General features: G+C 41.8%; 1 protein-coding gene across 1 annotated transcript in view; it reads left to right on the forward strand.

Annotated features, from left to right (window-relative positions):
• The window catches only part of LOC115653557, a 57,770-nt gene that overhangs the window by 3,498 nt on the left and 39,643 nt on the right, over positions 1-14,629 (forward strand). Inside the window, exon 2 of the mRNA XM_030566977.1 lies at positions 5,206-5,313. Coding sequence (XP_030422837.1) covers positions 5,206-5,313 — 108 coding nt within the window. The remainder of the gene's footprint in view (positions 1-5,205; positions 5,314-14,629) is intronic.

Consider the following 14,629-nt stretch of genomic DNA (forward strand, 5'->3'; position numbering starts at 1 on the left):
ACTGAACTGTGGGGCAGCATCAATATGTCCTGTGTCACTCAAAATCAATAGTCACTTTTGAAAATTTGAGAGTGTATGTTTATGCAAATGTTGCTGACGGAAAAGATAATATATAAGTAAAAGAATCAGACTCAGAGAGTCCCTTCCCTTCTATGGCTGCACCACAGCCTATAACAATAGCAGGTCTGTTAACACCTGCTCCACTCCAGGAAGCAGGATCCTGAACAGGGAAGAGGAGGAAGAAGCATGATGCCACTCTCTCATGGTTTGTCAGACCAGCTCTGTGAGCTGACACAGAGGGGAACAATCTGCTCCATCCTAATAGACAGATCAGATTGTGAATACACTGTAACACCCCAATACCCACATGCTCCCCATCTCTATAAATAAAACATTTTTAAAATGATACGTACCACTCATCTGTTAGCACACAATTTGCTTAGAAGTATCTATATCACTAAATATTTCAAAGCTTGCAGATAAGTGGCACTCAGGGTATTAATGCATTATTTCATGCTTGAACTCTCAGGCAGCTGAACCTAAATAAGACAGGCATGAGAAGTTTGGGATTAATAATATTTGCTCATCTCTCTCACAGGGTGGTTGTGAGGATTAAGCTCTCAAGTCCTTCAGAGTGCTTTGAATATGTAAAGTACTATATAAATGTGAAACATTGTTATAATGTTAATGGAGTCAGTTTTTTCATTCCCCAAATAACATTACACTACTACATTTAATTTCCAAGGAAAGTTGTTTGGAGCTGTATATTTCCCATCACTGCTATGGTGGTTCTGCTGTTTACAGCAGAAATATGTATAACTTTAATTTGATTCCCTGGAGCCAAGTACTATGTGCATCTCCCTGCCAAAGGGCAGGGAGGAATAATGTGTAGCTGTGAAGTAAGTAGAAGGTAATGGCCTGTAGGATTATTTGTGGATACTAGGCTTTTGATTGATATTTTAGCTACATTTGTGTATCTTTCTCATTATAAGAGAATTTAGGAAGATCCTGTAACTTGAATGAGTTTTAATATCACAGGGCTAAGAAGTCAATCAGCTCTAATGCCTCATATTTGTCTCAGAAAAATCTCAGAGACTAGGAGCCATTAAGAAGAATGAGGTTAGCAACATTGTTAGTCAATTCCATTAGGCAATGCTGTTGGGCAAGGCAGTTGCTCAAGGCTGAGTTGCTCAGGAACTGTCAGTGAAGAAATATGGTTTGACCAAGGTGAAAGAGGGTGAGGGGGAAGGGATATGTGAAAGAACATTGTGACATGTATGTTCAAAGATCTTCTCACATATTAATATTCCTTCCAGAAAAAGCTGTGAAGATCAGTTTGTGATAATGTAAGCAAGTCAAGTCGGATGGATTGAAATCAAAGTGATTTAAATCACCAATTTTAATATGACTTAAGCCACCAAAAAAGGAAACTTTTATTTAAATAACTGATTTTAATCATGTTTGACATTGGTACTTTAATTATTTTCCTGAAGAAAGTCTGATTCTCATTGATTGGAAACCATTAAAACATGTTGAATCACAACTAAATACAACTTTTATCCTTACATTGGTGCTTCTTTTTGCTAACCAGGAGAATACGCTATATCTATACACATTTATATAAGCAATTATATAGCTTAAGATATATTTATTCAGATTGTGAATTTTTACATTTTCATTGTGTTAGAAAACAGTGAATCATAATTTCTTATTTACTAGCTGATTAAGTTTTTACTTGTGATTTGTGTCAAGTTCTATTTGGATGGAAATTTCAGTTCAATTAAAATGCTCAAAAACTGCATTTTATTTTTATTATTAGTTAAATAAAACTATCCTAATGTGCTAGATACATAAGAGACAAGTTTATCAAAATGTATTTTGTATTAAAAATAATTTATTAAACAAAGCAAATATTTGCAGTTAGTGAATTCAACTGATTTCTGGTCAACATGTCCTTTAAGATTTTAGAACTAACAAATCTCTTCCTTTCACACTCAGTTTTTATTCATAGCTTGGAAAAGGAAAATAAGCTTTTCTGCTTCTTCTACTCTCACTAGTTTCTCAATTTTGAATGATCTAGTCATTGAGCTAAACTAGCTGAATAATATAAAATGAATAAAATATTTTCTCTGCACTTGCAAAAGAGGCTATTGCTGTCAAAAACTGGTTTAGCTCTTCAACAATTTCTCCAGATGATTAGCCAGTGACTTCCACCAGTTCAGTTTGACTTTTTTTAAAACTTTAGCAGCAAATAAGTCCTGCTTAATATTTATCTTCAATTTAAATGATTGTAATAGATTACAGTAAGTGTAGGGCAGGAACATAGGTTTTCATAATTTCACATTTAATTTTAAATGGGTTTATTTTTATGTAAATAAATCAGATTTGTTTTTAAGCACTATTTTTTATCCACCCTGAGGCAAACCCCCAATTGAAAGAATTATTAGGGAAATCATCAAATGACTTCAAGGTATAAAAGAAAGAGATGAAGGATGGCATATCTATAGTCATTCGTTCCCAGAGAGTGGGGACCTCTTTAGGGCTCATATATATATATGCCCTAAAGAGGCCAGGGCTTGGGTAAACACTCGGCACAATAACCGTATGTCTTAACACCCTAATCTGATGGCTTGCTAATGCACAGTGTGGACCACAGAGGAGCAGGCTAGCTGCATGAGGCTGTCTGCTCCACAAGAGACAAGAACTATAGTAGCTGCTCCATCCAGAGCCAAGAAGGAGGGAAAATGTCTTTCCCTTCTCAATCCTCCTCACACCAGGCTGCACATTACAACACATTGGGACTCCATTCACGGAGAGAACTAGCTGGAGGAACCATCATGGCTGATGGTAGTAGGGGAAACCAAATGCCACTTCCTTTACTTCTCACATGGGGGAGGACCAAGTGGCTCTGGTTACTGGTGCCACCTCTGTTCAAATGACTGGGGAATGGGATAGGAAGCCACTTACTGCAGCTGTTGCTGTTTCTACTCAAGAATCTAGGCATCTCCCATCTCCTCAGCTGCCACTGCGACTCCCCATTTTTCAGGCAGTCAAGGAGGAGCAGACAAGCAGGCTGGGGCTTCCCTCCTCTCCAACCAACTGCCACTACTGCTGTCACAGTGTGGTGGTTCTACCAAGTCAGTGTTAAGGGACACTTCTGCCATTCTTTGGGGCCCCCCAGAGCAGACCCTGAGGCTGGGGACCCACCACCCTCATTTTCTGCAGCACCTCTGTGGGAGGCAGGGTTGCCACTCAGCATCGGAGAGGAGGCTCCTGTGTGCATAGTGGGTGTTCTACCACTGGAGCATAGAGCTTTGGGTATCTCCACCTCATGCAGCCAAGGGACTGCGTCAACACTCCAAACAATACAGGGTTTGATGAGAGAGGCATTTCTACTACTCTGACAAAGCCCTCAGGGTGGAGGGCTCTGCCACGTCCACCACAGCAGAGCGGTAGGATGGAAGCCCACACATACATATGCTCTCTGGTGAGCTGGCACACAGGAGCTCCCCCTACACACATACACACACACAGAGTCATCTGCTTGTGTGGCAAGAGGGGCCTCCCTATAGAACTCTAGTTTGGAACAGAGGGAGGCATTCTTTCATAGGATTGAGTGGTGTTGTAGGTCACATATACAGAACTGGAAAGAGGCTTCAGCCTGCCCAAAGATTAATTTCCTGCCATGATTGCAGACAGTTTCTGTGGGCCTCTCCCACCACCACACCTTGTGGGGGGATGGTGCTGCTTCTGTGGTGCAGGGTAATGAGGAATACTTACAAAGACCCAACTGTTGGGGTGTGGCTAGGGCCCTATGCTGTCTTAATTCAGCCCCGCCTAAATTGTTCTCCCCACAGAAAACTGAAATGATGTGTTTTCAGCAAATTCCTGATTTACTAAATATTTGCCAGATAAGGAGATTGGTTAAGTTTGAGAGACTAATATCTGTTTGTACTTTTGGCAGTGATGCACATGAAAACACTTTATTGAAGTCTCATCCTACTATAGATTGACTCACAATAGATGTCACAAAATGCCAACAGGAAACATACACAAATGTAATGAGTTGTATCTGCCTTTCCCTTCTTTGGCAATGCAGATAAAATATCCAGATAGTTGGCAGAGGAGGTGAAACTGATTAGAGTTTATCATCTCTAGTGCTTCTCTTCATATACAAATTTAGTTTTGTGCATAACTAGCTTAAACAATGTACATGCAGAATCAAGACAGAGGTACTGAATGAAGTAACCCCCTCTCCCTCCCCGCCATACACTTCTTCCTTCAAATGTTAGGTGCATGTCAATGTAAGAAGGCAGGGCACCTTGTGTTCCAGCAATCCCTGGCTGTGTAACAGGGCTGTTACCATCTGACATAGATTAGAGCACCATATAAATTGGTCTAATTCACACAGGGGGATGAACCAGCTCAGGGAGCATCAGTTGGCTTTAGGCCACATTCCCTTCTCCACCCAACTGGGTCATGCACCTGACAGGTATTTGACCCTTATTCTTTTATCAATCTTACCAAACTGTTTGGTGAAGTGTAAGTGTAACCAATATGCAGCATTTATAAAGGGTATTAAAATGTCAGCAATTACCAAGAGTTACCTTAGAGTGATATCTGAAAGAGTAATGATACATGCCATGGTGTGGTAACTGGTGACTTGTTCATGATCACTCTAGATTGATTTTCATCTGTAAGACATTTTAAAGACTATAACAAATTAACACTGTCACCTCTCTGTGGAATTAAATATTATCCCCAGGTTACAGATTAGAATTTGAGGCAGAGAACAAAAGACACTTGCCCAAGACAGCAGAGGAAGGCAATGGCAAAGCTATATTTGGAACTCAGGAGTTGCTCTTTCTCCATATTGTGCTCAGACCATTCCCCTATCTCTCTGTCAGTGAGTTACATAGGTAAATATATGCTGTGTAAAAATGATAAAAAGAATCTTTAAAAGGTATTTCTTAAATTTCACTGAGTTACCCTTGCTTTTTTAGTATGACATATCGTAAAAATAGGAGTGCCTGGGTGATCTTCTGTATATTACATGCTATACCTCTGACCTCTCTCTTTTTACTCTCTTCCTTTGCACATTAACTAACCCTAGTCTTATTTTACAAAATAAATAAATAAATAAATAAAATCTTACTATAACTTTAAATAAAAACCCTAGAGTTTGACATTTTCTTTTTCGCCTAGCATCGTATCTTGCGTCTGAAGAAAATATCCCACTGGCATTACGATCTTGGCTCTGGAAAAAGAAAAGAAATTCTGTCTTTCCTGAAGCTGAAAGCCAGAGCAAAGCAGGTAACATTAACCTTCTTTCTTTCCAAACACCAATTAAATGCACCAACCATAGCTTTAATGACATTCCTGAAAGTACAGCCTAGGAAATAAAAACTTCTAGGAGCAACTGAGTGTTGCAATCCTGCTTGGCTGACACACTGAATGGCATCCCTATTTTCCATAGTGCCTTATGGCTGTTTGTTCTAACTGCAGGTACAGTATGTAAGCTGCCAGGGGGGTATTGGTTCCATGTGACTGCAAAATTTTGATGTAAAACAGAAATGAAGAGTTGTGAAAACATTCACCCATTATTGCTTTGTTCTCTGACCATCAGGAAGGAATAGCAGATTGCAGGTATTTTGGTTCTAGCTCTATCTAGTGTATAAATACAGATTCAGCATCCTCCCATGTGGTGTGACTACTTTGCACTGCACTGGTGGTGCAATCTGACTCTAAGGCTGGTCTGTTCAGTCCTAGAATGATCACCACAGGGTAGGTGGGGTGTTCTGGTGTCATGTTGCAGGTGGAGTAGCTGGCTCTGTTGTCAGTGTGTAGGAGAAAAAAGGAAGTATGACTGGAAAAAAAGAGAGATCATCATGGCCAACATACCCCTATGCCATACTAATTCCCAGTTTCATACTCAGTCCTATATCTATTTTAATTATGCCCTGGGGTATCAGCATGCAAACAGCACCAGTAAGATCAGGGGAGTGCAACTAATGTTGAGAAGGTTTCCTCATGTCTGTGGGGAGGAGAGAGAGAGAGAGTGAGAGAATAAACCCCTCAAAACCTAACAGCCAAGTGGTTAGGGTACTAACCTGGTTCTCCCACATCCCAGGTGAGTCACCTGACCATCAGGCAATTGGCTATACTAGCATGGGTCTCTCGCTTTTTATTGTATAAATTGGAAAGGTCTTGGTTCTGTTCTGGTGCAAAATAAAAGTGTCAGAACCTCAAAAATTTTCATGAAATGAAATTATACTTTTCCACACCTACCCTAGCACCAATATTAACTTTATGCTACTTTTGTTCCACCAAATCCACCTGTTCTTATTTAACATTTCAAGCGATGTAGCCTTTAAAGGCCACAACCATGTTAGCCCCATTGTGCTAGTGTGCAGTTCTGTGCCCTCTGACCAGTGCTGCGCACAGTACAGCTTTAGCTGAGGATCCAGCCCACGGTTTGTAAGCAACTTTCAATCATAATAGCAACGTACACAAAAGTTTGTAGTCTTGTGAAAACAAGAATCAGTAAGGCTGCATTCCTAAACTCAGAGCAAATGTTGAACTTGTTGCAACTGGTGAACAAGATGGGTCCCTACTAACTGGTAGTGTTTGTACAGGATATGAATATACTCACACAGCATATGCAAACATGCAAAATATCAGTAATAACATTGCAATAACCTTGTAGCCATAAGGGTCCTTATTATTTAAATGCATATGTCCCTGTCCTCCCTTTGAGGTTGCCCTGAGACATAATACTTCAGTGATCTCAGCTGCAGAAAATCTACTGAGGTACCAGGGATCAACAGGAAGGAATATTTTATTCCCTAAAGACATAGCCTCCTGTGACTTTCAAAGACAGGGTAGGGAAATTTTCCTGGGCTGCCAGGGGGTGCACCTTTTGCTCCATTCAGCTGAAATAGTGTACCACTAAAGTTCATATATGCATGAATATCTAAGAGCTCAGATGCTGCAAAAAGCTGAACATCCTCATTATTAACCTTGGCACAGAAAGTGAGAGTGTGCTAAAAAAAATTGTGGATAACACAAAGTTGGCAGGAATAGTCAATACAGAGGAGGTCCAGAATATCATACAAGAATATCTGAATGACCTGGTAAATTGAAGTAATAGAAATGGGATTAAATTTTATAGTGCAAGATCATGCATTTAGGGACTAACTACAAGAATTTTTGCTATAAGCTGGGGACTATCAGTTGGAAGTGAGAGGAGGAGAAAGACCTAGATGTATTGGTTGATCACAGGATGACTATGAGCCATCAGTGTGATATGACCATGAAAAAGGTTAATGCAGTCCTAGGATGCATCAGGAGAGATATTTCCAATAGAGACAGGGAAGTGTTAGTGCCATTATACAAGACACTGGTGAGACATCATCTGGTCACCCATGTTTAAGAAAGATGAATTCAAACTGGAACAGGTACAGAGAAGGGCTACTAGGATGATCCACGGAATGGAAAACCTATTTTATGAGAGAGACTCAAAGAGCTTGGCTTGTTTAGTCTAACCAATAGAAGGCTGAGGGGAGATATGATTACTCTGTATAAATACATCAGAGGGATAAATACAAGGGAGGGAGAGGATCTAAGGGCTGGTCTACACTGTGTGGGGGGGGCGTCGATCTAAGATACGCAACTTCAGCTACGCTATTCACGTCGAAGTCGAAGTATCTTAAATCGATTTACCTCAGGTCCTCACTGTGCGGGATCGACGTCCGCGGTTCCCCCGTCGACTCCACTACCGCCGCTCACTCCAGTGGAGTTCCGGAGTCGATGGGGAGCACATTCGGGGATCAATATATCGCGTCTAGATGAGACACTATATATTGATCCCCGATAAATCGATCGCTACCCACCGATAGGGTGAGTAGTCTGGACGTACCCTAAATATTCACTACAGAAAGCACAGTTAAAGTTTTCTTTGATCTTCCTTCCAACAGATGAGGTTTTACGAATTCTAGGATTATTTACTTTGTAACTATGGTACAGGGAATCATTATTAATATCTTGGCACTTTTAACTGCATTCACTGTTGTTCGCATTGGTCAGAAATATCTTTTTTGCTACATTTAAATTGCCTTGGCATTTGGAGTTATAGTATTTCTTTAAGCTGTTTCACCAGATAAATGCACCATAGCTTGCCTAATGGTTTTGAGGGTTGGGGGCATACCTGACTAAAAGATTATATTCTCCTGAGATCTTTGATTTTTCCTTCACTGGGATGGCAAGAGGTAGTAGCACAATGAAGGTGAAACTCTCATCTCCAAGGAGTGGCAATCCCTACTGTCTGTTTGCCTGAAGAAGCCATATTTTGAAGCAGACTCTGCTTCTGTGTTCAGCTGGAAGTTGTACCATGGCACTGGTTTGGGACAGAGAGATAATAATGTTCTTGCCTGGTGGCCTGTGATAAAGCTGCAAGACAAAAACCTCAGAACTTATGCTGCTTAACGCCTAGAAAGTGCATCCTGAAAATTGTCAGTGTGACAGGCAAGTCACAGGAAGAAGCTACGCAGAAGTAGGGTGATGATAGGAAAATTTTGTGGGTAGGTTACCCTCACGAAAAAGTATTTGCACATATTTTCTGCTGCTATATTTAAGTTCAGAAGTCTTTATTTTTACTCAGTCCTTGCTCAGACAAGCTTCCCCATGATATTTATGGGAGTGGCCTGATTTAAAAACAGAGCACTTCAAGCTTTAGGTCTCTTCACTAATTTATATTCAACTGATATTTGTAATATGAATAGACCCACTGAAGTCAACAGGATAATTTAGGAAGTGTGATTTTACACAACTTGCGTATCCAACTCAATGAAACTTAGAGGAAAAAATAATTGCCTCTGACTGTAGCAAAGGTTCTATCAACATCCAGGAGTGACATAAATTGGGATCCCTAAAATTAAATTCATATCTAGCTAGTAAATAGACTGTGCCGCCTGTTTTAAGTAGAATTGTTGTTTATGGGCTCAGTAGCAGTTTGTTCTGTACATTTTTTTTCTGTCCATGTGAGCCTGGCATGCTCAGCTGATCTATTTGTGGTTGATATCATGGACTTTGCCCATGTAATACAGTCATTGTTGTAATGCTTTGAGTCATGTGGTGCAGTTTTATTATGATAAATCATCATTATTTCCAAATCATAGATTTTAATCATATTGAGATCCTTTGATCCTGGCAACTCTCCTATTTTTCTTTTTTTTTTTTAATTCCTGCAGCACACAGATCACTCATTTCATGTTCAGTGTTGTTCAAATACTGCAACTTGGAATTGTCATGAGCTGTGTGTAAGAAGCAGGATATCATTGCACGACCCCATGAACTGAGCAAAGACCCAGTCGTGATGCTGTCAGATCCCATTGGAAAAATACTTTCAAGACATGGAGTCAGGACCCTTTGGAATTTGTGATGCCCACCAATGCTGGTACTGGGGATATATTCCAAGACTAGTAGCTGAATGCCTGTGCTGTCATATGGGTATAATTTATAATGTAGTGCGTAAGAAAAGCTGAAAATGGCTTAGGGCCAGCTCCAGGTTTTCTGCCTCCCCAGGCGGCAAAAAAAAAAAAGAAAAAAAGGCCAATTGGCGGCACTTCAGCGGCAGCTCAATAATCTCACCGCTCCATTCTTCAGCGGCAGTTCAGCGGCGGGTCCTTCACTCCCTCTCTTCCACTTCAGCAGCTACTCAAAGAGGAAGAGAGGGACTGAGGGACCCACCGCTGAATTCCCGCCGGAGACCCAGACATTCCGCCCCAATAGCAGACGGAGTGCCGCCCCTTTGTATTGGTCACCCCAAGCACCTGTTTCTTTAGCTGGTGCCTGGAGCCAGCCCTGAAATGGCTGAGAATTTTAAAATCCAATAGTAACAGATGATGAATACCAGAGATGATTGAATCATGGGATACTCTAAATGCTTGTAGCTGTTTCCATCATGTCACACTTACTCAACAGACATTCTAGGCTTCAGAGTGATCCTTTCGTTGTTGTTGTGTGGGTGGTTGTGTTGACTTCTGTGTGACATATGTTGTTCTGGGAGAGTTGTGTGGAGTGGTGTAGAAGGCAAATAGGGGAGTTGTTCTGTAGTGAAGGGCTATGTGTGTTTGGAGTTATTGTGTGTGCTGGTCCCTTGCTTCCACAAAACAAATAGTGGCAAAAGACAGAAGAATAGAAGCCTGAGAAAAAACACGAGGAACTGTAATCAAAGAACACAATGAGCAGCTTCAGCACTTTCTCAGGGCCCCACAAAATGTCCACATGTTGTCAAAACCCCAAATTAGTTATTTCATATATACAAAGAGCAAGGGCAGCTCTAGGTATTTTTCCGCCCCAAGCAGGCAGGCAGGCTGTCTTCGGCGGCTTGCCTGCGGGATGTCCCTGGTCCCGCAGATTCGGCGGCACACCTGCGGGAGGTCCGCCAAAGCCACGGGACCAGTGGACCCTCCACAGGCATGCCTCTGAAGGCAACCTGCCAGCCACCCTCACGGCAACCGGCAGAGTGCCCCCCGTGGCTTGCCACCCCAGGCACGCGCTTCGCGTGCTGGTGCCTGGAGCCGCCCCTGACAAAGAGGCATGGAAACAAGCCAGACTAAATATGTTTGTATCTTTATCATTGTTAGTTCTGTTCTTAGTTGTGATTAAATGGAAGCAACAAAAGATAAGCTGCATTCAGACAGTCCCATCTCTTTACAGCCAATTTTTCCTCCATACCTCCACAGTCTCTACTCAAGCTCCATGCTGGCCTTTCAGTTCTGAGAACAAAGATAATTCATCATGAGCAGACATTGTCCTTTGTCACGTAATTGACATACATGTTATGTTCTTTACCAAGCATTTATCAGCAGTTTTGCGTACTGTACAAAAGCCAACATTCAGAAGAAAGAATGAAGAAAAGAAAACCACATGCTAAACTTGCTCAATGGATCTTTCATCCCATGAAACCCTGAACTGCAGGCCCCTCTGATGATGAAGAACTAAAACTGTAAAGGGAAATCCCAACTTTCATTTAAAAAAATCCCATATTCTGGCCCTTTACCTTACGTAGACAGCCTAGATAATGTAAAGCACTATATACTGATTGCTTGTTCTCTTCAACCCTAGCTGCTGTGATCCACTTCTATATCAGGAGACTGGGTGGGGTAGAGAGGGAGGGAACTTAATCCTTCACATTTTTAATGTAAAATAAATAAGTCTGTTAAGTTTGAGATGCATCCCAAAGAATCATATTGCTATGACTTACCTAAATCCTTAGGCCTACACTATGCATAGGGGTTAGATAATAGTGGACAGGAATTGAGTATGTTTGTGGACAGTGAGCTGGGCAAGGTCTAGTTTGCAAGCCTATCCAAAAAATACCAAGGGCAGCTGTGTTAATATGCATGAAACACTGTATAGAGAAATTAAGAAGATAAATAAAACCCTAAAGGACTTGGGGAACAAAATATTCTTCTGGATTTACTATAAGTACCCACAATGTGGTCTTCCCTCTGTTTTCCTGAATGATCTTTCTTCAGAAATAACAATAAACCTGTAAGAATATAAGATCAAGCACAGGCATTTCTTTTACAGAAGACTCAGTGTCTACCTTCAAGAGTTAACAATCTGAAAAGACATTCCTTGAACTACTAGGGTTCTTTCATTTAGTTTCATCTCCAGTCATGAGACAGAGGGGATCTTTTCTATGAGCTACTCGACTGCATCCTAATTGGGACAGCCATAATTGACTTCCTGCCAGACTGAATCCTAATAAATATGAGAGGTGTTTGGATTGGAGGAGAGTGCAAGAGTGAAGATGTCTCAACTATTGGACAAGATGAACAAAGCTTCTTATTGTTATCCCTTTTGTCGTAAATGGTAAGCCAATATTCAGGATCTTGTGGATTGGTTTTGTTAAGAGGAGAAAATGATGATAGTCAAGTATTTCTTTGATGCAGTCTATTCATTTATAAAGAACGTACGTATCCCTGAACACAGTGGGAATCAGACAGGAAACCGTTTCATTTCTCACTGTTCCAGGCCTCTTTCCAGCCACTATTCTACCCAACAGCTTTCTCTCTTAGGCCTGGTCTACACTGGGAGGAAGGGAGAGGGGAATCGATCTAAGTTATGCAATTTCAGTTACGTGAATAAGGTAGCTGAAGTTGACATACTTAGATCAACTTACCGTGGTATCTTCGGTGAGTCGACTGCTGCCGCTCCCCCATCAACTCTACCTGTGCATCTCATGGAGGTGGAGTACCGGACTCAAGGGGAGAGATGCGATAAATCGACTCCCGCTGGATCGACCGCTGCCCACCATCCGCATACATCGACCCCCGCCCGACGATCGCATGCATCCACATATGTCTACACTACCCACCAGATCGACCCCCGAGCACTCTCCCATCAACTCCCGTACTCCACCTCCATGAGAGACTCAGGCGGCGTCAACAGGGGAGTGGCAGCAGTCGACTTACTGAGGTGAAGACACCACGGTAAGTCGATCTAAGAGTGTTGACTTCAGCTACATTATTCATAGCTGAAGTTGTGTAATTTAGATCGATTCCCCTTCCCCCCACCAGTGTAGACCAGGCCTTAGTTTTTCTTATGGTCACACTATACATATTTCTTTGACTGGCTTCAGGCTTCCTTGCCGCTTTCTCTGTCTGCTTCTGTGATATTTCTGCTGCTTACCTCTCTGACACACCCAGCTCCATCAAGCAAATACACAGCCCCCTAGGTTTGCCTTCAACCCCCCAGTGAAAGCCCTCTGCCCATGCAGCTCAGCTCGTGATCAGCTTTGCGTGTGTGCTGTGTTTTGGGTGGCACCTCCTAGTGTTTGAGCTTACTCCAAAAAGACCTTAACTGCTGCTTATGTTTATCCTGACTGCAAGGTGGCTGTTTTGCCCACCATTTTCAATGAGTTTTTACCCAACATTGCAGGCTGGTCTATCATCTCAAAATGAACAGATCATCGCTTTGCGTGTTCAGTATGTGCTGTGGAACAATTTAATTTGGGGACAAATTCATAGATCCCTAAAGAAACATTTGAAATCCTCAGAGATTTGGAAAAGGAGATGGTACACATCTCTGACCTTTTTATATTAATACTATAAATATTTTTATAGCATTTTGCGTCAGCTGAAGGGTGCTAAAACTATGATGATCCTGTCAGTATAATAATATTTAACAGTAAAGATGACCTCTAACAGTACTGGAGCAACAAAGCATGCTTCGTTGATTATTTTGTGTGATTCTTTAAGGGCTCTGAGAGAATGAACGAGAAAAATAGCGATGGAGCACGCATTTAACTGCATGGCTGAGTCTTTTTGGAGGCAGTGATGCAAGCTTGTGCTGATGCACTGATTGCGAAAAAATCTTGCACTAGGAATTTTGGCATACAATAACAGATTACTAGCAAGTTCTTGCAAAAGGCTGATTTCTTCCACTTATAATAACAAAGAAATATTCATGCAAATCTGCAAAAGGAAGACAATGGCTGAAACAATAACTTATGTAATTCAGTTTCTTTATGTGGTAAACTTTTAGGTGTGTTTCCATTTTATAACCTGGCTACTCATGTCTGGAGGCTTCTTGCCATGCTGTTGTGTTCTTTGTTTCCATTGAAGGTGTGGCATCAGAAATGTCATAGCCTAACAATGCAGCTTGGATAACCAAAACTCAGGTTATATATTTTTTTGCCCAGCTAAATTAAATTTGCAGCCTCTGCCATGATAGGGCAGGAATACAACATAAATCCACGTTCAAACTGAAGTCGGACTTCACTCTCTGGATCAGGCTGTATTATGATGGAGAATTGTAGTCACAACTAGTTACATCTAAAATAGGAAAGAGACAACTTCCTTGATATTTGACATAACAAATACAGGGTATTTTTAATGGCTGCTGTGGTGCTCTGTGTTTCAGATGACATCCCAGATGACTATTCTATGGAGAGGAAAGTGCCTGGAGAAACAAATAGAAGAGTGAAAGAGTAGAAGGGAATCCAATACCTTATGAGGTCATCAGGGAAAAGTGCTGCTTTTAATAAAGTATTAATAAGGCCAAACTGTGCCATTTAGACACGTGCATCAAGTGGCACACCACTCACTACTTGTTTGGCACCTCCTCCTGGTGGCTCAGGGGATTAGCTCATCAGGTCAACACTGATTCCCGCAGTTGCACACCATCACTCTCTCTGATCTGCAGCCCCTCTCTCACTCCAGGAATCACAGCATCCTCTTCATGACTCAGCCCTCCAGCCAAGTGACTCAGTGTTCCCTCTGCTTTCGGGGTATATCAACATCTTTCCTTCAGCAGTCCTAGGCGGTCTTCCCTTTCGCTGCCTTAGGTGCCACTCTTTCAGTGGCTGGTAGGGGAACCCAGGTTCCAGTCAAAGGACCTTCAACCCAGTAGTTCTGGGTTTTCCTCTCCCAGCCCCCACTGCTCCTTCCCTTCTCTCTGGGTGTACCAGCTCCAAACCCTCCTCCAACAGAGTGACTGGTGCCTTCACATCTCTACAGCCTCCAAACAATCCTCCTTCTTCCCAACGAGTGACTGCTCTTTCCCAGCATTCCCTGTCTGTTTCCAGCTACCTGCCTTTATAGGCCCCACATATTCCTGC

Source organism: Gopherus evgoodei, chromosome 6, assembly GCF_007399415.2.
Source record: "Gopherus evgoodei ecotype Sinaloan lineage chromosome 6, rGopEvg1_v1.p, whole genome shotgun sequence".
Classification (NCBI taxonomy): Eukaryota; Metazoa; Chordata; order Testudines; family Testudinidae; genus Gopherus; species Gopherus evgoodei.